This window comes from Spermophilus citellus, assembly GCF_964194105.1.
Source record: "Spermophilus citellus genome assembly, chromosome: X".
Taxonomy (NCBI): domain Eukaryota; kingdom Metazoa; phylum Chordata; class Mammalia; order Rodentia; family Sciuridae; genus Spermophilus; species Spermophilus citellus.
This window is the reverse complement of record NC_138190.1, coordinates 626,158-646,703: the sequence shown is the minus strand read 5'-3', so window position 1 is coordinate 646,703 and position 20,546 is coordinate 626,158. Positions and strand designations below refer to the sequence as shown.

The following is a 20,546-nucleotide window of genomic DNA, read 5'->3' as shown; positions in this document are numbered from 1 at the left end:
TTTTTTAAAAAAAAGGCTGGCAACATAGCTCAGTGGTAAAGCACCCCTGGATCGCATTCCCAGTATAAAAAAGGAAAAAAGAATTTTCTAGAAAAAAGTCTTGCAAGACCCATTTCCACTTTAGATTTTAAAACCTCAAATTCCATTTGGAGGGGACAGACGGGGGACGGAGGGCCCTGGAAATCCCTCCTGCCCCTTGCAGGGGGCGAAGGGGCAGTGTTAGTAATTAGGGCCGCAGCCTCCGTCCCCGAGACCCATCTGCTCACTGGCCTCCGCAGCCAGGCTCAGCCTCCGTGGAGGCCCCCCCTTCGCCCCGTGAAGGCAGCAGCTGCGGGGTGGAGGCCACAGGTAGAGAATCCTTCTGGAGGCAGCTGGCCTCCTTCCGCAGGTGGGAATGCACTGAAATATAAAAGGAGCTTTTCCACGGGACGGTCCCCGGCGTCGTCGGGTCCTCCTGGGGACCTCGGGAAGACCTGGGCAGCTTCACACCGTCTCTGGATCTGGAAGGGAAGGGGCCAAAGGTCTCAGGTCGGGGCCGGGGGAGAAGCTGCATCCCTCATCCCAAATGCATTTCTGGGGATTTCAGCGAAAGCTTTTTGAGTTAAAACTGGTATTTGTGTGAGCCTCTTTTTTTTTTTTTTTTAATGCGGCCTCATCAGATCTGAAGCGCGGAGGGTAATTTTCTTCTTTTTTTTTCTTATTTTTTAGTACCGGGGATTGACCTCAGGGGCACTCAGACCCCTGAGCCCCTGTCCCCAGCCCTATTTTGTGTTTTATTGAGAGACAGGGGCTCCCCGAGTGGCTCAGGGACTGTCAGTACCGCGTCTCTGCCAGCAGAGGGCGCGCGAGGCCAGGTTTTTGGAGACCATCCCAAACTCCCGGAGGGAGGCCGCCCGCGGAGGCCGGGGCAGACCTCCACGTGGGTGGTCTCCCATCCAGACCCCAGAGGCGCCAGTTAAACATGTGAGTGGTCCTTCGCCATCAGCGGCCCTTCCCCGGTTGTACCACGAACGGGACAAGAGAAGGAACTTACCACTGGCCCGAAAACAATTTCTCCTCTGGTTGGACTTGAAGTAGCTGACCCCGGCCCCCACCAAGGCCACCACCACCACAGACACGATCGGGGACACGATTCTGGCCACCGTGTTGCCTGCAGGGTGGACAAAGAAAGTCTGCCTGAGGAGAAAAATATTGGTGAGCAGAAGCGCGGCTAAAAAGGGCGGGTCGGAGAAGGGCCTGGAGAGGCGTCCTTCCGGGGACAGACACCCAGGACCGCGCTCTGCACGCTCCGCTCCGGGGTCTGCAGCCCTTGATGGACAGGCTCGGGTTCAGCCGCAGGGCTGTGCCTCAGCACGCTGTCGGGGCTGCCGAAGCCCCGGATGCCGGACCCCTGTCCTTCCGGGGCACTTGAAACCACCTCTAAGTGACTTAGGGTGGCTGGAAGCCGTGGGGACACTGACGACCCAGCTAAAGGACAATTTTCAATCTGTGCTTGGTGGGCTCCATCTGTGGCCGTAGAACCCACAGACATGGGGGGACAGGGCAGAAAAGGTGTTGCATAACAGAAGCACTTAATTATATGTGAATTATGAGTGTGACATGTGATAATTGACCATGTAAAATATAAGATGCAATATACATAATGCACACTCTGCATAAATAATATATGTCATATAATACATGTCATTATACAGTGTATATAATTACATGAGATATATCCTATTATGATATGCAATGTATGAAATATGATTAGATAATATATCACGATCACATAATTATAGTAAATAATATGTAAAACATATCAAGTCTACATCATTATGTAGCTAATTATATATCATATATAATCATATCTGAGATATGTATTACAGTTATACATATATACAATATATATTATATATAATTGTATCTGAGATGTATATTTCATTATCATATCGGATATAGGATGTATATATGATTATGTATACTATATGATAATTATAGATAATTATCTTATATAATATGTATAATGTATCGTGATGTATTATGTCTATAATTTCTCCCATTCATGCGTAGACACACACATGGATGGATGGGTTTGCACCTATACAAACATGACTATTAAATGCATTGACATACGTACTTATGTGTGCATCTATAAGTGTGGATGTGGGGGGTGTGTGTACAGGGTTTCATTTTATTTTGGGTACCAGGGATTGAACTCGGGGACACTCGACCCCTGAGCCCCGTCCCCAGCCCTATTTTGCATTTTATTGAGAGACAGGGTCTCCCTGAGTTGCTGAGGGCCTCGCTTCTGCGGAGGCTGGCTTTGAACTCGCGATCCTCCTGCCTCAGCCTCCCAAGCTGCTGGGATGGCACGCGTGCACCTCGATGCCCAGCTGTGTGTATAGTTTTGTTTTTTTTTTAAACTAGAACATTCCTGCTAAGAGTTGTTTCCAAAACCACTCTGATTCTCTCCTGCCCTGAAACATAAACACCCTCCAAATATAGACGTCATGCCTTCCTACAAAGTGTCCACGCACAGAGAACCGAGGTTGGGGACCTCTGTATACATACACAGCCATATGTATGTGTATACAGGAAGAGGAAAGGTGCATATATGTGCATATATGTCACTATGTCACTATTTATATTTATCACTGTCTACATCAGTAGGTAGGTACATATATTGATTGATTGATTGATTGATCAATAGATAGATGGATCGATGAGAAGAAGGGGAAGCTTAGTTTGCATTTGGAGTCACCAGCGATGTCCCTGCAGATGGGCTCCAACAGCCCAGCCCAGGTCTGGATGCAGGAGGTGACGGACATGGATGTCCCGTGACGAGGCCGGAAGACTGTCACCTCAGAATCTGTTTACCTTGCCTCTCAGGCCTCCCCAGGGGGATCGGCCTCCCTCCCTCGCCTGCCCAGGTCCACACCCCTGTGCAGGGCAGGCTGGGCTGCATTCCTCCTCGGGGGCGGGCTCTGGGTGGGCCTCCCTGGAGGCTGGGCTGGTCCTCAGCCGGGTGTGGCTTCTCTCTCCCGCGCCCTGCCCTGTTGGCAGCCATGGGAACGAGACTCACCCTGGAGGGACGTGAGATCCAGCGGAGGCAGAGAGAGGTGGCCTCAGCTGCAGCCCTAGGTCTACGGGGAGACTCGGCCCCTCCACCAAGAGGGCGAGCAGCCTCCATCCGAGCACCATGGAGCAGGGAGGCCGGGTGGGCCTTAAACCACCAAATCGAATTTGGTATGAGGGCCCCTCTGCAAGGGACCCTGAAGGGACATTCTGTAACTGTGGCAGAAGTTCATTCACTACTTGACTTAGGAGGACACTCTTGTTTAAAAAAGAAAAAATATGAGCTCAATCTCTGCAAAGGACCTCTGCTGAGTGTCCCTCAGTCCACCCCAGGTGGCCCAGCATCTCCCATCATCAAATACCGCCATGGTAGCAAAGAGTTGGGGGGGTTCTTTTGTTACGCAGCGCAGCTGACTGATACTCACCGCTTTCCTCTCTGCGCCCCTTAGACGTCATTCCGGTGCCGTCATTTCTACCAAGTGGCCCCCACCCACCCACCCCGTGTGGGCTCCCTCTTTCCCATGAGTCACAGGACCCCAGGGGGTCAGCCTGGGCTGCAGGGGCTTCTCTGCCGTTCTGGGCTCTCTCTGATTTGGGGGACACGAGGTGTCCACACCGGATTCCCAGGGTCAGGGGACAGAGATGGCCGAGACGGCGGGGCTATGATAAGGAATCAAGGGGTTCTCCTGAGATGCCAAACCCGGCACCTGCGTCCTAGTCCGCCTAAGATATGGCCACGCCGCCGCCGTGGCCGCTGGGCATGGCCGGTCCCCGCCGTCCTCTCCCGTAGTGGACGGGACAGCCTCGGGGTTGGGCGCGCGGGTGGCGATCATCCTGGGTCTGCGCTCAAGCGGGTTGGGACCAGGTCCCTGGGAGGGCGGGGACCCTGCCCCCTGCTAGTTGGCCCTTTGGGCGCAGCGTCCTCTGTCCTTTGCCCTGAGATGGGGCATTTGAGGGCTTAGCTGGGACAGAACGACACCCCTCCCCCGAACCCGCAGCTGTCTGTCCCGGGTGCTGAGTGACTGTCCCCTGCACAGGCGCCATGTGGACCCTCGGGCCAAGCCCGGGCTGCAAGGCGCCTCAGCCCCGGGCTGTCCCCACCGCTGCTCCCTGTGAATGCCCGTGGGTGGCGCAGCCTGTGGACGGGGCACGTGAAAACTGCAGTCAGGGGGACAGGGGACCGCCACAGGGGTGGGCGCAGCGCCCGTCTACACCGCGCCCGCCCACCCGGGTCAGATGAGATGTGGTGGGCTCACCTTGTGGGTTGCCGTAGGTGGACTGTCCGTCTCCACCTGCAAACAGAACAGGACACGGTCACGTGCTCAGCTCCAACCGCGCACGTCTGAGAGGCTCAGGGCGCAGGCGCGGGGCTGCGGAGGGTTTGCGTCGCGCTGGGAAGCGGAGCGCACGGGCCACGGGGGCGAGGTGGCCGGGCAGAGGGCAGGCACAAGGACTTCGGGGTGGGCAGGGTCGCTCGGGTGTGCGACACACAGCGCAGGCACACACACGCAGCGAGCTACACCAGTGTGCACGCACACCCACCACAGCATGTGGCACACGCAGACACGGGCGCACACATCCGTGCCCGCTGCACCTCTGAGGGCAGAACAGCACTGAAACACTCGGTCAAGCGTGTGCAGACGTGTGGATCCACACACCTCCTTGTGCACAGAAAACACACGCAGGCACGCATGCTCACACACCTACACGCACGCACCATAGTACAGACGACTGCACACGTGCGCACCCCTCAGCTCCACGGTCACACACGCGCACGCAAGAACACACGTGTGCAATTCACGTGCACACCGAGCACTAGATGGAACAGAGTGCATGCACACGCACCTGCGTGCAAGCGCGCAATCATGCACATTCTGCACAAGCACATTCGCGTGCCCAAATACACGCGTGTGAGCGCAAAGCATGCTCACAGGTGCACACACACGTGCACCAGAGGGCCGCAGCTCCCCTCAAGATGTGAAGGCCTCATGCAAAACAGCTCCCGAGCATCGAGGTGTGTGAGCACAGGGATCGCAGACCTGGGTGCGTTAGTGGCCCCGCGGGGGGACAGGCGGGCCCCCTCCCACGCCAGGCCGGGGGTTAGTGGGGCGCGAGGACAGCTGCGCCCAGTGCGTCCCTTCCTTTACCATAGGAATTTCCATAACGAGGTTTGGGTCTGTAACCCCCTCTGCCTGCAGGACAGAAAGACCCGTGAGACGCGAGACTGGACCCGGGGACCCGCAGGGCGCAGGCCCCACACCCGAGCCCAGATCTGCCCAAGCCCCCCAGGGACTGGCTCCCGGGCACCCGGGGCCTCCAGGACCTGAGACCCTCTCCCTCTTCCGGAGGACACAGCCCCGCCCAGCGGTGAGGAGCGACCCAGCCAGGACCCGAGTAGGGGAGCAGCAGCAGAGGCCCCATCCAGGCGGCTCCCAGGCCTGTTCCCTGTGAGGCTCCAAAGACCACTGGACCAGACACAGGGCCAGTCCCCGAGGGCTCCCGGCCAGCTTAGGACACACAAGGGCAGGACAGCGCCAGAGCTCAGGGCTCCTGCAGCCCCGGAGGGCGCAGGCTGGACCAGGGTCCACGGCTGAGATCCCTGCACAGGCTCCAGGAGGCTCCTCCTGCCTCTCCAGCTCCTGGGCTCCAGGTGGCCCTGGGCGGGTGGCCCCTCACTGCAGTCTCTGCCTCCGTCTCCACGGGGCTCCTCCTCTGGTCTGTGTCCCCTCCTCTGTCTCTGGGGAGGACACGGCCATGGCATGCGGGCCCCCTGACCCAGGAGGAGCCCATCTCAGGACCCTTCAGTAACGACCTCTGCACAGATCCTGTTCCCACACCTGGCCCCAGGACCTTGGGACGTGCTGTGTGGAGAGACAGGTCTTTGCAGAGGGGATGGAGGTGCAGTGAGGTCCCCAGGGTGGCCCTGACCCAGCAGGACTGGGGTCCTTGTAGAGGAGGAGATGAGGACACAGAGGCACACAGAGGGACGGCCCCGGGAGGACACAGGGAGAAGACGGCGGCTGCAAGCCCAGGGGAGAGGCCTCTGGAGGAGCCTGCCCTGCCCACACAGGGTTGTGCCTACATCCACTGATAACACGGCCCACCTCTTGCATTAGTGAAATGCCACAGGCTATTGACGTATGAAGTCTGCTTTGGGCCTCCCTTTGGGTGGAGAGTGACGTTAGCAAGCAGAGCTCCAACGGCAGAAATACCCTCCCAAATACTGTGTCTCTCTCACGCCCCAAGTTTCCCAGTCTTGTGGGACCAGAGTTACAAGAACCGAGCTCGGGCCAGGCACGGTGGTGCACGCCTGTCATCCCAGCGGCTCGGGAGGCTGAGGCGGGAGGATCACAAGTTGGAGGCCAACCACCCAAGGAATTCCCATGTCACGGTGTGGGCTCCTTTGGGTGACGCTGCATCAGAGTCTCGCTCCCCATTAAACAAAGCTGTGGGTGCAGAGCCTGGGCTCCGGGGGGACAGGCGGGGTCCTCCCAGCACAGACAGATGCTCAGAGTCCCTGGCCCCCGCCGAGGCGGCCCAGCTCACCCAGGACCCCAGATACCAGGCCCAGGCGGAACCCAAGGGGAACCAGAAATTCCAGCCTCTGAGTCTCCGCTGCCCAGCGCCCACATGACGCACCATCTGTGTGTCCGTAGCCACCATGTCCACCGCTGTATCCACCGCCACCACCTCCTCCTGTCAGACAGAGAAGGAGGGACTTAGGGACAGCAGGCCGAGCCTGGCTCACGGGCAGTGGTGACCGACGGGTAGGATGGCCAAGGTGATCCCGCCAAAGTGACGTCGTCCACGTGATAAATCTCACGCCAGGACCAGCTATGGAGACTCCCGGCTTCACCCAACTGTATCTGCCACATTGAAACCACTATGTGTGCACGCTGCTACTGCAGAGAGACTTCAGAGGGACCGGCAGCCCCGGGCCAGAATGACCCGCTTCTGAAGCACAGCCCCTCCGAGGATCCCGATCGTGAACGCTCTCATTATTATTATTATTATTATTATTATTATTATTATTATTATTATTGGTGCATGGGTCTGTGTGGACTGTCCCCTTCCAAACGCAGAGAATTTGCATTAGAAGTTCACATAGAGACCTACAGAAAGATCTATTTCTGGCCAGGCACCGTGGCACCCGCCTGTCATGCCCGCGGCTCTGGAGGCTGAGGCAGGAGGCTGGTGAGTTCAAAGCCAGCCTCAGCCATTTAGCGAGGCCCTCAGCCACTGAACGAGACCCTGTCTCTAAATAAAATGTAGAAAAGGGACTGGGGGTGGGGTAATAAATTGTCCCTTAGGGATTCCATCCCTAGTATAAAAAATAAAATCCTATATATATGTAATTTCTTTATACCTCTTTAGATATACGCATATGTGGGTACACACGTGGAAAAAATGTAGACCTTTGTATAAAGATATTTGTGGATACCTCAAGTCACATCAAGAGATATATGCATGTGACATTAAAGGGTACAAACATATAAATGTGTGCACACATGTTAGAAAGGTGCATACCTGAGGGTAGACATGCTTTGTATAGGGCCATACAGACATTCATGCAAATGCACATAAAAAGGTACTCGCAGGGTCAAACAGGCATATGTTTGCATATAATTATCATATGTAAATATCACACATATATGCACGAACGTCTATGCAAATACCATGCATATATTTGCATATAAACATCATATGCAAATATCACACCTACATGTGCATATAAATATCATATGCAAACACCATGCATATATTTACATATAAACATTATATGCAAATACCATGCACATGTTTACATATAAATGTCACGTGCAAATAACATGCGCATATTTGCATATGGATATTATATGCAAATATGATGTAAATGTGCATGAGCATATGATAGACACATAAAGGTCCGTGCGCACATGCAATGTGCACACAGACACGATATATGTGTGCATAAGGGCAGCTCTGTGCATGCAGAATGCAGAAAGATTCACCGACCTATACAGAAAGAGGGTCTATATGCACAAAGTTCTATCCATTTGTATACACATGACGGTCTATACAGACAGGCATATATTAACCCCCTTCTGTATAGCCACAGGGAGGTCATTTTACCTGAAAATGACCATGATTTTCTTTTCGTTCCGTCCTGGGCACTGCACCCAGGGGAGCTTAACCTCTGAGCTACACCCGCAGCCCTTTTGAGTTTTTATTTTGAGACCGGTCTCACTGAGTCGCTTAGAGCTTTGCTAAGTTGCTGAGGCCGGCCTCCAACTTGTGGTCCTCCAGCCTCAGCCTCCCGAGTCCCAGAGATGCACCTTGGTGCCTGGCGTGAGCACAAGTCTTGAGAGGTGGGTCGGTGCACAAGCCCCCGATGCAGGGATGGACAGACCCTGTTTGTGTCCTGCAGGTGTGACCTCCCTCCTCATGGGCTCTGTCCCCACCCTCCCTCTCTGGGCACACCTGAGGCTCAAAGTGGCTCTGCCCCTACGTACCTGCGGGCGGCCTGGGCCTGGGCGGGTAGAGTCCATCATCGTGGTTGTGATGGTACCCTGTGGGGCAGAGGCACAGCGTCAGGCCCACGTCCCGCCCACACCCCCCTGCCGGACCCACAGGCCAGGGGCCTTTGTTGGGGACAAGCCCTGTGCCCGCAGCAGCTCTTTCCAGGACACCCAGGGACCCCACAGACACATCTGCTGGGTGTCCTGTGGGCAGACAGGGACACTGGCCACCAGCCTGTAGGAACTGCGCTCTGCAAACAGAGGGGTCTGCCTTGCTGTCACCTGTGCAAGGGTCCTGGGGCCCGTCCTGCTCAGAGTCTCCCATCAGGATGCTGTGCCCCTTCCCTGCCCAGGCGCCACCCTCTCTCTCCTCCCGCCCCTGGTTGGCGGGGCCTCCAATGGCAGATGCAGCCCACTGACCCTCACCTCGGCCCTGGAGGGGTCTCTGGCCTCAGCCTCTGCTCCCCACGGCCCCAAACCCTCCTCTTCTTTCAGGTCTAAAATGACCTGCCTCTCCCACCCAGCAAGCCCAAGCTAGACCAGCGTCGTGCTGTGTAGACGTTCGGCCCCCAACACTGGGCTGAATGAACCTTTCTTCTTTATAAAGACAGCCAGCCTTGGCTATTTTGTTATAGTAACAGAGACCAACGCAGGAAGGGTTCCGAAACAGGAGATGCTCCCGTTGAGAACCAGGAGGAAGGTTGCTCTTACTCCTTTGTTTCTTTAGTGCATACGTTTAAAAAAAAGCCACTATATGCCACCACGTGACACGGGCGAAGCCAGACAGACCTATATGTCATGCAATCCCCGGGCGCTGGCCAGCAACCCAAGTAGCCCGCTGTGAAACTACTCCAGAGGGGAATTCACCGAGGAGCGCTGCGTGTGGAGTTTCAAGTGCTCCCCGATCAGTCGCCTCCGGAATTGGAACGGGACTCAGTGTCCTTACCTCCTCCGCTGTTATCGGAGCTCCCAGGCTGTGGGCGAGGCTGTGGGCGAGGCTGGGGTTTCGGCCTTGGGTAGATATCTGCAGGAAGAGAGCGCGGGGATTTCAGGGAAAGTGTGACGTACTCATCCCGAGCTGCCCACCCCAGGACCTTTGCACACCACCAGCTGCCCACCCCAGGACCTTTGCACACCACCAGCTTCCCACCCCAGGACCTTTGCATGGGGTGTTCTTTCTGCGGGAATCTCTCTGCCTGATGCCTCTGTGGCTCTGGGGTAAAGGACCTCTGGGTTTGTCAGTCACCACTGGAGTGACATTGCAGGCAGCACTGCAGACATTGGGCATGCTCTGGACACACCCTCTTGGATATGGGCCCCGGGGGGCTGCAAATTAACCGTCCAGCTCTGCACGCTAGATTCAAACCCCGGAACCGGAGCCAGGGAGCCGCCTTCCTGTGCACGGAGGCAGGAATCCAGCTCTGAGTCACACAGGGCCCCGCCCGAGCTGGGACCTCGGCCAGGCCCTCGGGTTGGTGAGTCACTCGGGGAGGGGAAGGGCCAGCGCCCAGACCCCGTGGCTCTGAGGGGCCCTGCCCAGGGAAAGCCCCAGGGCAAGTGGCCAGAGCTGGGAAGAAGAAGAACCGGCCCCGGGTGTTAGGGAAAGGAGCCGCGTGGCCTCCCGTTCAGTGTCAGGGACAAGAACAGAAATTGTCCCTTGAATTTTGTCCTCCCCAAGCTCCAGGGTTAGGAGCCTCCTGGGGCCGAGGCTGGCTCGAGGGAACTTACTGCCTCCGCTGTCCGGGTTTGCAGGCTGAGGGCCGTAAGGGGGCCTGGGCTTGGGGTAGATATCTGTGGGAACAAGGGAGCAGGCTTAGAAGACCCCCAAATCCTTTTATGACCCGTCTGCAGGACACACACCTCAGGCTGGGTGCCGAGGCCCACGCCTGTCTTCCCAGCGGCTTGGGAGGCTGAGGCAGGAGGATGGCAAGTTGGAAGCCAGCCTCAGCCATTTAGCGAGGCTCTACGGAACTCAGGACCAGCCCACCGCCCGGCCCTGACCCTGCTTCCTGGATTCTTGCCCCGTTTTCTTTGCCTTCAGGACGGTTCCCAAGTCCCTAGACACAGTCCACTCAAAGTCCCTTCCCGGGTGTCCACACGGCTCTCTCCTTCTCTCTCCTCCGTGAATTTATTTAATTTTTAATTTATTTTTGTGCTTCTGAGGTGGAGCTCAGCCCAGGGACCCCCTCCTCCGGCCGCACCCCACCTGCTGCGGTCACCACCCAGTGAGTCCATCCAAGTGGATTAATCCACTATGAGTCTACACCCAGTGAGTCCATCCAAGTGGATTAATCCACTATGAGTCTGCGGCCGCGTCCCATGTGGCACCCACCACGCCGTCCCCGCAGCCGGGACGTCCCACACGGAGCTCGGGGCGGGGGATTGGGGTCATTTTGGTGTCAAGAACCCCAGGCCAGGTCCCCGACGCTGCCTTTGATTGACATGTCGCTAAGTATTTTATCATTCAAAAATAATGATCACAACTGTCACTCTTTATCAGGTCATTTCGGTCCCTGGTTGCAAAACGTCCCCCGAGTGGCTCCCCAGGATGGGCCTGGCGCCCAGCAAGTGCCGCCCCACGGAGCTCCAAGCCCCGCCCAAGAGCCACTGAGTCCCTATTTAGGGCATTCTGCCCGGGCTCCAAGTTCGGGTGACACTCACCCTCTGTTTCCCTATTTCTTTATACAGTTGTTGAGCACGTCCTGCTACGGTCTAGATAGGTGACGTCCCCAAAGGTCACGGGTGAGACCAAGCAGGAAAGTTCAGAGGTGACATGACCACCTTACAGAGGTGTAGACTCGTAGTGGATTAATCCACTTGGATGGACTCACTGGGTGTAGACTAATAGTGGATTAATCCACTTGGATGGACTCACTGGGTGTAGACTAATAGTGGATTAATCCACTTGGATGGACTCACTGGGTGTAGACTCATAGTGTATTAATCCACTTGGATGGACTCACTGGGTGTAGACTCATAGTGGATTAATCCACTTGGATGGACTCATTGGGTGTAGACTCATAGTGTATTAATCCACTTGGATGGACTCACTGGGTGTAGACTAATAGTGGATTAATCCACTTGGATGGACTCATTGGGTGTAGACTCATAGTGTATTAATCCACTTGGATGGACTCACTGGGTGTAGACTCATAGTGGATTAATCCACTTGGATGGACTCACTGGGTGTAGACTCATAGTGGATTAATCCACTTGAATGGACTCACTGGGTGGAGACTCATAGTGTATTAATCCACTTGGATGGACTCACTGGGTGTAGACTAATAGTGGATTAATCCACTTGGATGGACTCACTGGGTGTAGACTAATAGTGGATTAATCCACTTGGATGGACTCACTGGGTGTAGACTCATAGTGAATTGATCCACTTGGATGGACTCACTGGGTGGAGACTAATCAGTGGATTAATCCACTTGGATGGACTCACTGGGTGTAGACTAATAGTGGATTAATCCACTTGGATGGACTCACTGGGTGTAGACTCATAGTGGATTAATCCACTTGGATGGACTCACTGGGTGGTGACTGCAGCAGGTGGGGGGTGGCTGGAGGAGGGGGTCCCTGGGCTGTGCCTTTGGGGTCTCTGTCCTGTCCCTGGTGAGCAGAGCTCTCTCTGCTCCCTGGTGCCCTGTCCTGAGCTGCTCTCCTCCTCCAGGCCCTGCCGCCGTCTTGTTCTGCTCCCCTTGGGCCAGAGCCATGGAGTCGGCCACCAGGGACTGGACCTCGGACACCAGGAGCCCCAGAGAGACTCTTCCTCCTCTGACTGTTCTTGTCAGGTCTTTTGGTCACAGTGACAAAAATCCAGCAGGTCCACATCCGTATGAATCCAGCCGTCCCCTCGTTAGCACCCATTAGTGCCACTTGTCCAGTGACACATGTCACCCACTTGTCCACCATGACCATCGGGGCTTTAGCTACCAGGGCTTCCTGCCCCTGATGTGATGTGACTTCCAAATGGCACCGATTTCCACGGGGGACTCGCTCAGCCCTGTCCCCTCCAACTTTGATGGACAGCTAGGATTCTCCTAATGTCCTGCCCGCGGGGTCCCGTGGCCTCTGGTCATTGAGGATCCCCCCAGGAGTTGCTAGGAGCCTGCAAGTCCCCTCTGCTGGTCACTAATGTGTTCCTTCCTGGACAGGAGCCCAGGTTCTGTGACATGCTCCTGGGGGACCTCGTTCCCGGCCCTCGGTACCCACCTGCTCCTACCTGACCAGTCCCTTCCTGGGTCTCCCTGAGCTGCTTAGGGCCTCACTCAGTGGCTGAGGCTGGCTCTGAACTCGCCATCCTCCTGCCTCGGCCTCCCCAGTGGCTTGAAGGACAGGTGTGCGCCCCGCACCCGGGTCACTCTGCATTTCAACGGTGACCAACTCCACATGGACACCTGTCACTTATCGCAAGCCTGGGGCCCCTCCAGGCCTCACATCACCCTAAACCCACAAATGGCCATTTTCCTAAAGGTCTCGTTGGTCAGCCCCCTACATCATTTTGGTCCTCGTAATACGCCCTCTGGGGCTCAAGTCAGGTGTCCCCAACTGTCGCTGGCTGAGTGACACAGTGGCCCCCAGGATTATTTGGCATCGTCCTTTTCACTGGCACTCTGAGCTGCTCAGGAGCTGGATGGACCAGGACATGCACTGTCCCCAGGGCGGGAACCAGCCCTGTGTCCCCAAAGCGCCCCAAACAATTGCATCCGCCAATTGTCATTGAGACCGACCTGAGCAGCTCACTACCGCCCCCAGTGGTCGGCTCAGGAACTGCAGGGTGGGCAATGGTGACCCTTTTTTGGCGGGTTGGGGGGGGGTACCAGGGACTGAACCCAGGGACACTCGACCCCTGAGCCCCGTCCCCAGCCCTATTTTGCGTTTTATTTAGAGACAGGGTCTCCCTGAGCTGCTAACAGCCTCCCTTTGGCTGAGGCTGGCTTTGAACTCGCCATCCTCCTGCCTCAGCCTCCCGAGCCTCTGGAATGACAGGTGTGCGCCCCTGGGCCGGCCCATGGCCACCAGTCACCCACTTCCCATCTCTTTGGATTTCTTGATTCTGGCCAATTTATATAAACAGGATCCTGGGCTCTGTGCCCTTTGGGGTCTGGCCTTTGTCACCGAGAAGCTGATGTTCGTGTTGTAGCTGGTGTCGCGGCTTCATTCCTTTGCATGGCTCAGTAATATTCCAGGGTGCATGGGCCTCCTTGTTCCTTTTTCATGGCCTAGTCATATTCCACAGCGTGGATGGACCAGATCGTGTGCGTCCATTCATTGTTTGATGGACGCCATGCCTTGGTCTCACATTTTGGCTTTACCGAATCGTGCTTCTACGAACACGGCCTGCAGGGTTCTCGACACCTGATATCATCTATTTCTAAAATCCTCACCTTCCTAGTGAATACGATGGAGCTTCTCAAGGTGGCTTTTTTGATTTGCATTTGCCCGGTGACCAGCATTTGCTTGTGACGGCTACTGACCGGCCCCCCCCGTCCCTCCCCCCGACACCCTACAACAGCCCTACAAAGCGTCTACACCCATCGCTGCCACAGCCTCCAGCCCAGGGTGCGGCCCCCTCCCCCGTGAGGCCCGGCCACTCACCTGAGCCTGGCTTCGGGGTAGGTTCTGCGAACAAAGAGAGAAGACAGATTCAGCGAGCCTCCAAGATTTACCTGCTGCTCGGAGAAAGGGCGTCCACGTCCTCGTTCAAAAGAAACCATGAAGAGAAACTGCAAACCCATGAGGAATGGGTGTCTGTCCACCAGCTGCCCAGGGGCTGTGTCGGTGCCCACAGATGGCCAGCAGGGACGGCAGCACCCAGGACGGGAGCCGCGAGCCTTGGGACGGCAGATTTTTGCACCTGTGAAGCTTAGATAAAGCCACAGGTGGTAGAATTGGGAAAAGTAAGTCAAGAGATATTTTCAGCTTTTGAAACGGTGCCTCTCCTCACTCCTCTGACCCACTCATTGTTCACGCACAAACATCGGCTGAGTGCCCACTAGTACCAGAAAAGGTGCCGGTCCCTCTGGGCACCCAGATCACCCCACGGTGCACATGGGAACATCCAGAGGTCAGAATTCTTGGATGCGGGTATCAGGTGGGGGGTGCTCAAGGTGCAACCTTGCTCTGTGACTCAGGTGTGGGCGCAGGTGGGCATGTGGGGGCAGCAGGGGGTTGGAGTCTTCACAGAGCAGAGAAGATTGGACACACATCCCGGGTGTCCAATGGCCAGAGTTTTTTCAAGGACCTGAGTGTCTACTGGAAGTTCCGTTGGAAAAGCTGTCTGGCATTCCCTTGGTAGGAAGTGGCCGGAGAACGGGAACCGGGGGGCAGTATGCCCAGTCCTCCTTCCCAGAGCTCCCGAAAATCTACTTCCTGTCTGTATGGATGCTATGGTTTAGGTAGAGGTGACCCCCCAAATCTCCTGTGTTTCAGCAGTGTAATGATTGGATTATGAGAGCTGTAGCTTAATAAGTGGATTAATCCACTTGGATGGACTCACTGGGTGGTGACTGCAGCAGGTGGGGTGTGGCTGGAGGAGGGGTCCCTGGGCTGTGCCTTTGGGGTTTCTATCCTGTCCCTGGTGAGCAGAGCTCTGTCTGCTCCCTGGTGCAACCTAATAGTGGATTAATCCACTTGGATGGACTCACTGGGTGTAGACTCGTAGTGGATTAATCCACTTGAATGGACTCACTGGGTGGAGACTCATAGTGGATTAATCCACTTGGATGGACTCACTGGGTGTAGACTAATAGTGGATTAATCCACTTGGATGGACTCACTGGGTGTAGACTAATAGTGGATTAATCCACTTGGATGGACTCACTGGGTATAGACTCATAGTGAATTGATCCACTTGGATGGACTCACTGGGTGTAGACTCATAGTGGATTAATCCACTTGGATGGACTCACTGGGTGTAGACTCATAGTGGATTAATCCACTTGGATGGACTCACTGGGTGTAGACTCATAGTGGATTAATCCACTTGGATGGACTCACTGGGTGTAGACTCATAGTGGATTAATCCACTTGGATGGACTCACTGGGTGTAGACTAATAAGTGGATTAATCCACTTGGATGGACTCACTGGGTGTAGACTAATAAGTGGATTAATCCACTTGGATGGACTCACTGGGTGGTGACTAATAAGTGGATTAATCCACTTGGATGGACTCACTGGGTGGTGACTGCAGCAGGTGGGGTGTGGCTGGAGGAGGGGTCCCTGGGCTGTCCCTCTGGGGTCTCTGTCCTGTCCCTGGTGAGCAGAGCTCTCTCTGCTCCCTGGTGCCCCGTCCTGAGCTGCTCTCCTCCTCCAGGCCCTGCCGCCATCTTGTTCTGCTCCCCTTGGGCCAGAGCCATGGAGTTGGCCACCGGGGACTGGACCTCGGACACCGTGAGCCCCAAATAAATTTTTCCTCTTCTAAGCTGGGGACGGGGCTCAGGGGTCCAGTGCCTTGCCAAAGCCCCCCCCATGTACCCCTGGACCACAGGCTCAGATCTAGCAAGACAAGGGTCGGAACTGATGGCCAAAGTGGACCTCTGCAGACAGACTTCTAGAAGGGCACCTGTGGGTCTCCCGAGGAGGCTGGCCTCCCTGGAGAGAAAGCAGACCTCAGCCCCCAGGGATTCCCAGCTGACCCCAGAGCCCTGGCCCAGCGGGGACCAGGCCAAGCCCCACTGAAAACATGGGCACTTACCTGGGTCATCCAGGGCGTCCGCCAGGTCAAAGTCTCCCTGAGCTGTTGGGAGCAGAGAGGGCACAAGTCACATGGGGAAGCCAAAGGTGACAGATGACAACCGCAGGGACCTCTGTGCGCCTGCCTGCATGGCCTGCCGGTCCCTCTGGGCACCAAGATCACCCCAAGATCTGACTCCCTGGAGCTCAGGGGTCCTGCTGAGCCCCAATTTTTGGACCCGGGAATCAAGTCTCTGTGGGCGGTGGTATCGGAGGGGGCCCTGCAGCCACCCTCCAGAAGACCTAAGGGTGACCGTGTAAGGAATGACGGGGGGTGGCCAGGGACACCGTGTCCAGTCCTGTTGGTGGCATTTCAAGAATCCCAGCCTCCCATCCGCCCCAGGACCTTGGCATCACTACCATGCATATTTCCCAGGTGAGAAGCCCAGGGCACCAGGAGGGGAAGGGCAGGGCAGAGGCTGAGTCTGCAGTTAGACTCAGTCACCAAGTCCCAACGGAGGCGGGGCCTGGGGAAACCCCAGGAGCCAGCCGGATACTGGGTGTCCCCAGCCACAAGTCGTCCCCACTCCCAAGTTGTCCCCACTCCCCGGGGTGCCCTGCTACAGGGGAAGGTCAGCGGCTCCAACCACATCACAGGCTCTTCCCAGCCTTTCAGGTGCCCTGTGAGGGAGCCACCGCCCTCCTCGGTGCGCCCAAGGCCACACCCAGTGTCTCCCATAGCCAAAGCCTCTGCCTTACCTCCCTCCGTGGAGGCTGGCCTCTCTGAAACGCTGTTTCCCAACTGCACTGGGGTGGAGGCTGGCTCTTATCAGAGAAGCCAGGAGGGCAGGGCTGGAGACTGTCCCCAGATATCACCAGTCCGCAGCAGGGGCCAGTTGGCTCACGGAGGTGACTTCAAGAGACTCCCCTCCTGCACCCCTTCTCTGTCCTCCCTTTTCTTGATTGGGGAGGGATATTGGGGATTGACCTCCGGGACACTGGACCCCCGAGCCCCGTCCCCAGCCCTAATTTGCATTTTATTGAGAGACGGGGTCTCCCTGAGCTGCTTAGGGCCTCCCATGGCTGAGGCTGGCTTTGAACTCGCCATCCTCCTGCCTCGGCCTCCCGAGAGCCCCTTCCCTATTCATCCCATGGCCTCCTGCAGCTCTGACGGGCAGGGGGGATCCGTGGGCGGGCAGGACGCGGGAGGGGCCCCGGAGGCGGAGCCAACTGGCCGGGTGAGATTTTGCCTGGTTTTGAGAGTCGCTTTCCCAGTAGGAGTGTCCCGGGGCAGCGTGACTCACGCACACGCGGGGAGGGCGTGGGTGTCGCCCGGGCCTCCCGGTTGGGCCTCCCAAAAGCCAGGCGTGGAGACAGCCCCTGTCCTGCGAGATGGGCGGGAATCTGCCCTGCGATGGGGGCAGGGAGCCCAGCCAAGGGTCCCTGGGAGTGGGGGGGCGCTCAGGGCGCGGCCAGCCCGGGCGGTGGACATCGCGCGGGCATCTTGCTCTCAGGAGGCCACGGACATCAGAACGCAGCATTTTTTGCACGAGGTTCCCCGGGCCCCGCGCATGCGCACAGAGAGAAGTCGAGCCGCGGATCCGGCAGGGGGCGCTGTGAATGCAGCTGAGACATCCCCCGGCCTCGTCCTGCAACCAGACCCCGGCCCCGGCCGCATTGGATGCAAAAGCCTGCAACCTGCAAAGACCCGCAAATCCTGACTTCTGTCCACACCCGCCGCCGGTTACCCGTGCACACAGCCAGCAGCCCAGACCCCGCGGCTCGGCTCCACCCAGAGGAGAGAACAGGCCCCGCGCGGGGCTTGGAAATAAAGGGAAAAAAATAAAAATAATAATATATGTTTAAAAAAAAAAAAAAAAGGGGGTTTCTAAAGCCCTGGCCGGGCGCAGCACCAATTCCAGCAGAATTTGCACACGAAGCGGCGCGGAATTGAATTCAAGTCTACCGAGGCCACCCGATGGCAAACACAGCTGGCTCCTCTATTGTGTTGTGCAAACCAGTGCCACCTCATCTGCAAAACATCCGCCTTCCCTAGTGACAGTTGGTGGGTTTTTTTTTGTTTTTTTGGTACCAGGGATCGACCTCAGGGGCCCTCCACCTCTGAGCCCCCTCCGCAGCCCTATTTTTTGCATTTTATTTACAGACAGAGTCTCCCCGAGCTGCTGAGGGCCTCGCTCAGTTGCTAAGGCTGGCCTCCAAATTGTGAGCCTCCTGCCTCAGCCTCCGGAGCTGCCGAGATTACACGGCACTCCCCACGATTTTTTTTTTAATTTTTTTTTTCCTATAAAGAGGATTTTTTGCGGTTTCTCGGAAAGCGATTGCACAATCGCTTTCTGAGTCTCTGGACCTTGAGGAACTCCCTGCAGCCCTTGCCCAGCACGTGGGAACCCCGGGGGGGGGGGGTGGATTCTAAGCTCTGCAGACACAAAAAGAAACAAAGTAACAAACAAGGAAAGGCCACTGTCCCCTGGGCAGCCGCCCTCCCCCACGCTCTCCCTCCCTCCCTCCGTCCCTCCCTCCCTCCGTGGGCAGTATTTATTGCATCTGTTGACTGCCCTGCCTCCTCCTCAACCCTCGCAGCCCACAATTAGTATTTCAGCAGGTATTATGCACCTCATGCATACACCACCCACCTGCCGTAGAGCCTGGGGACGTCCCCAGCACCACAACCAGGCTGTTCACACTGCCAGCCTCCAACCTGGGAGCTCAACAACCCTCTCTTCTTAATAAAATACCCGGCCTCAGGTATTCCGTGCTATCAACGGAAAATGCACGAAGGAATCCAGGAAGCACTCGGACAGCTCCTGTCACCCTTCAGGCCACCAGAAAGACCCTTCTCAAGGGCAAATGAACAAGGCCCTGGAAATATTCGTTTATGCACCTGTCAAACGGCCAGCCAATGTCCTCATCCATTTCCAAGGAACCCCAGTGGCTAGATAAAGCAAGTGACTTCCAACTACTGTTGGTGGCCACCTCTGAACCTTCTACAAGTGGACCGTGAGCCCCAAACTGAAGCAAGAACGTCTAGATTTAAAAGTCCTATAGTCTCAGGCCAAATGCACGGGAGGTGACATCTACAGGTGGCATCGCGCTGTGTGTCTCCCTTGAGGTTTCTGGGCTCTGGACACCAGAACCAGCCCTGGGTACCTCCTCCACCCATTCACAACCAGCTAATGACACCCTGTCTTTAAACAGGACAGACAAGAAAGGCCAGTGTAGACCCATCTGGAGGAAGCCTGTCCCTTCCTGACCGACCATTCTGCCTCTCCCAATCCCCTCTGTCCATCAGGCCCTGGAAGGACCCTCGGGGTCCCACAAACCTTCTCGATGCGGTTCCACCCTACAGTTCCGAGGTCCCTGCGCAACCCGATGCCCCATCCCAGAGCCTGGGAGGTGGGCGGAGCGTCTTGGCGAGTCTTTAGTAAACTTTGGCGTCAACTCTTTGCAGGACTCGGGCCTGCGGGAACCCAGGCTCGCGGGGGCGCCCAGTGCTCACCTGGGGCGCGCCGCAGCAGACACAGGAGCAGCAGGAGGCCGGGCAGCCCCCGCCGGGTCTCCATGGCTGGCTGAGGTCCCCGGAGCGTCCGTCCCACGTCGTCCCACGTCGCAGCTGGTCTCCGGCCGCCCCGCCCTGCCCAGTTGACGCCGCTGTCCCCGCCGGGGCGGGCAGCGAGCGCTGTGTCCAAGTGGAAAATAGGAAACCAGCCGCGCGCGCGCTGCGCTCCCCGTGCCAGGAACACCCGACTGCGCCCGAGCCCGGATTCCACGGAGCCCGGGACGAGTGCTCACACGCTCGCCCAGGGCCAGCTGCTCCGAACTGTCCCAGCCAATGGCACCAGCGCAGGCCCTGGGGCCACCTGGGCGGGGCCACGTGCCAATCATTCAGCATCCGCGGCTCCTGGACGCCGCTGCCGCCGCGCACCTGCTCAGCCCCGGGGACTCGTGCACCCTGGAGCGCGCAGGTGCTTGGCTGAGACCCCTCTGCCACTGGGGTCCTGCACAGAGGGTCAGGGCGTGGCCGCTGCAATCCAGGATTCAGGCTCCCAAAGAATCCCCGCCTCTCAAAGAATCTCTCAAAGAATCCCCGCCTCTCCCTGGAGCCCCCAATTATCTCTGTGAGCAGCAGAACCAATAGTCAGAAGGGGCGAGGGATCCTACGTGGCCCCCTCTGTCTGTCACCTGAGACCTGGACACTCTCGTTGGGATCCTGAGAGACCTGATCTGATAACCAAGATGGCTCCTTACCGAGTACCGGGAGGGTAGCATATACAGGGTGGATACACGGGGC

The 20,546-nt window shown here is 56.8% G+C and overlaps 1 protein-coding gene across 6 annotated transcripts; it reads right to left on the bottom strand.

Moving 5' to 3' along the window:
• Positions 1 to 339: 339 nt before the first annotated feature.
• On the bottom strand, positions 340 to 20,062 carry XG (Xg glycoprotein (Xg blood group)). 6 transcript variants are annotated; one of them, XM_081277188.1, is made up of 11 exons: positions 19,755 to 20,055; positions 16,260 to 16,301; positions 14,160 to 14,183; positions 10,284 to 10,346; positions 9,502 to 9,579; positions 8,550 to 8,606; positions 6,697 to 6,753; positions 5,205 to 5,249; positions 4,314 to 4,349; positions 1,034 to 1,150; positions 340 to 500 (listed from the first exon to the last, which is right to left on the bottom strand). In XM_081277188.1, exons 1-11 carry the CDS (start codon positions 19,816 to 19,818, stop codon positions 484 to 486), a joined length of 600 nt encoding a protein of 199 aa, XP_081133314.1. In that variant the 5' UTR covers positions 19,819 to 20,055; the 3' UTR covers positions 340 to 483. The 6 variants fall into 6 exon arrangements, with proteins under 6 accessions (XP_081133314.1, XP_081133317.1, XP_081133313.1 ...); XM_081277191.1 differs by lacking the exon at positions 10,284 to 10,346 and having other exon boundaries at positions 19,755 to 20,062; XM_081277187.1 differs by lacking the exons at positions 10,284 to 10,346; positions 14,160 to 14,183; positions 16,260 to 16,301; positions 19,755 to 20,055 and adding an exon at positions 9,714 to 9,858 and having other exon boundaries at positions 9,502 to 9,681.
• Between the last annotated feature and the right edge of the window lie 484 nt (positions 20,063 to 20,546).

Coding starts and splice junctions, on each gene's coding strand:
- XG (XM_081277187.1), bottom strand. CDS start 9,843: ATGCCCAATGTCTGCAGTGCTGCCTGCAATGTCACTCCAGTGGTGACT. Junction 8,607..9,501: donor CTCCGATAACAGCGGAGGAG/GTAAGGACACTG, acceptor TCTGCCCCACAG/GGTACCATCACAACCACGAT. Junction 5,250..6,696: donor TGGCTACGGACACACAGATG/GTGCGTCATGTG, acceptor TCTGTCCTGCAG/GCAGAGGGGGTTACAGACCC.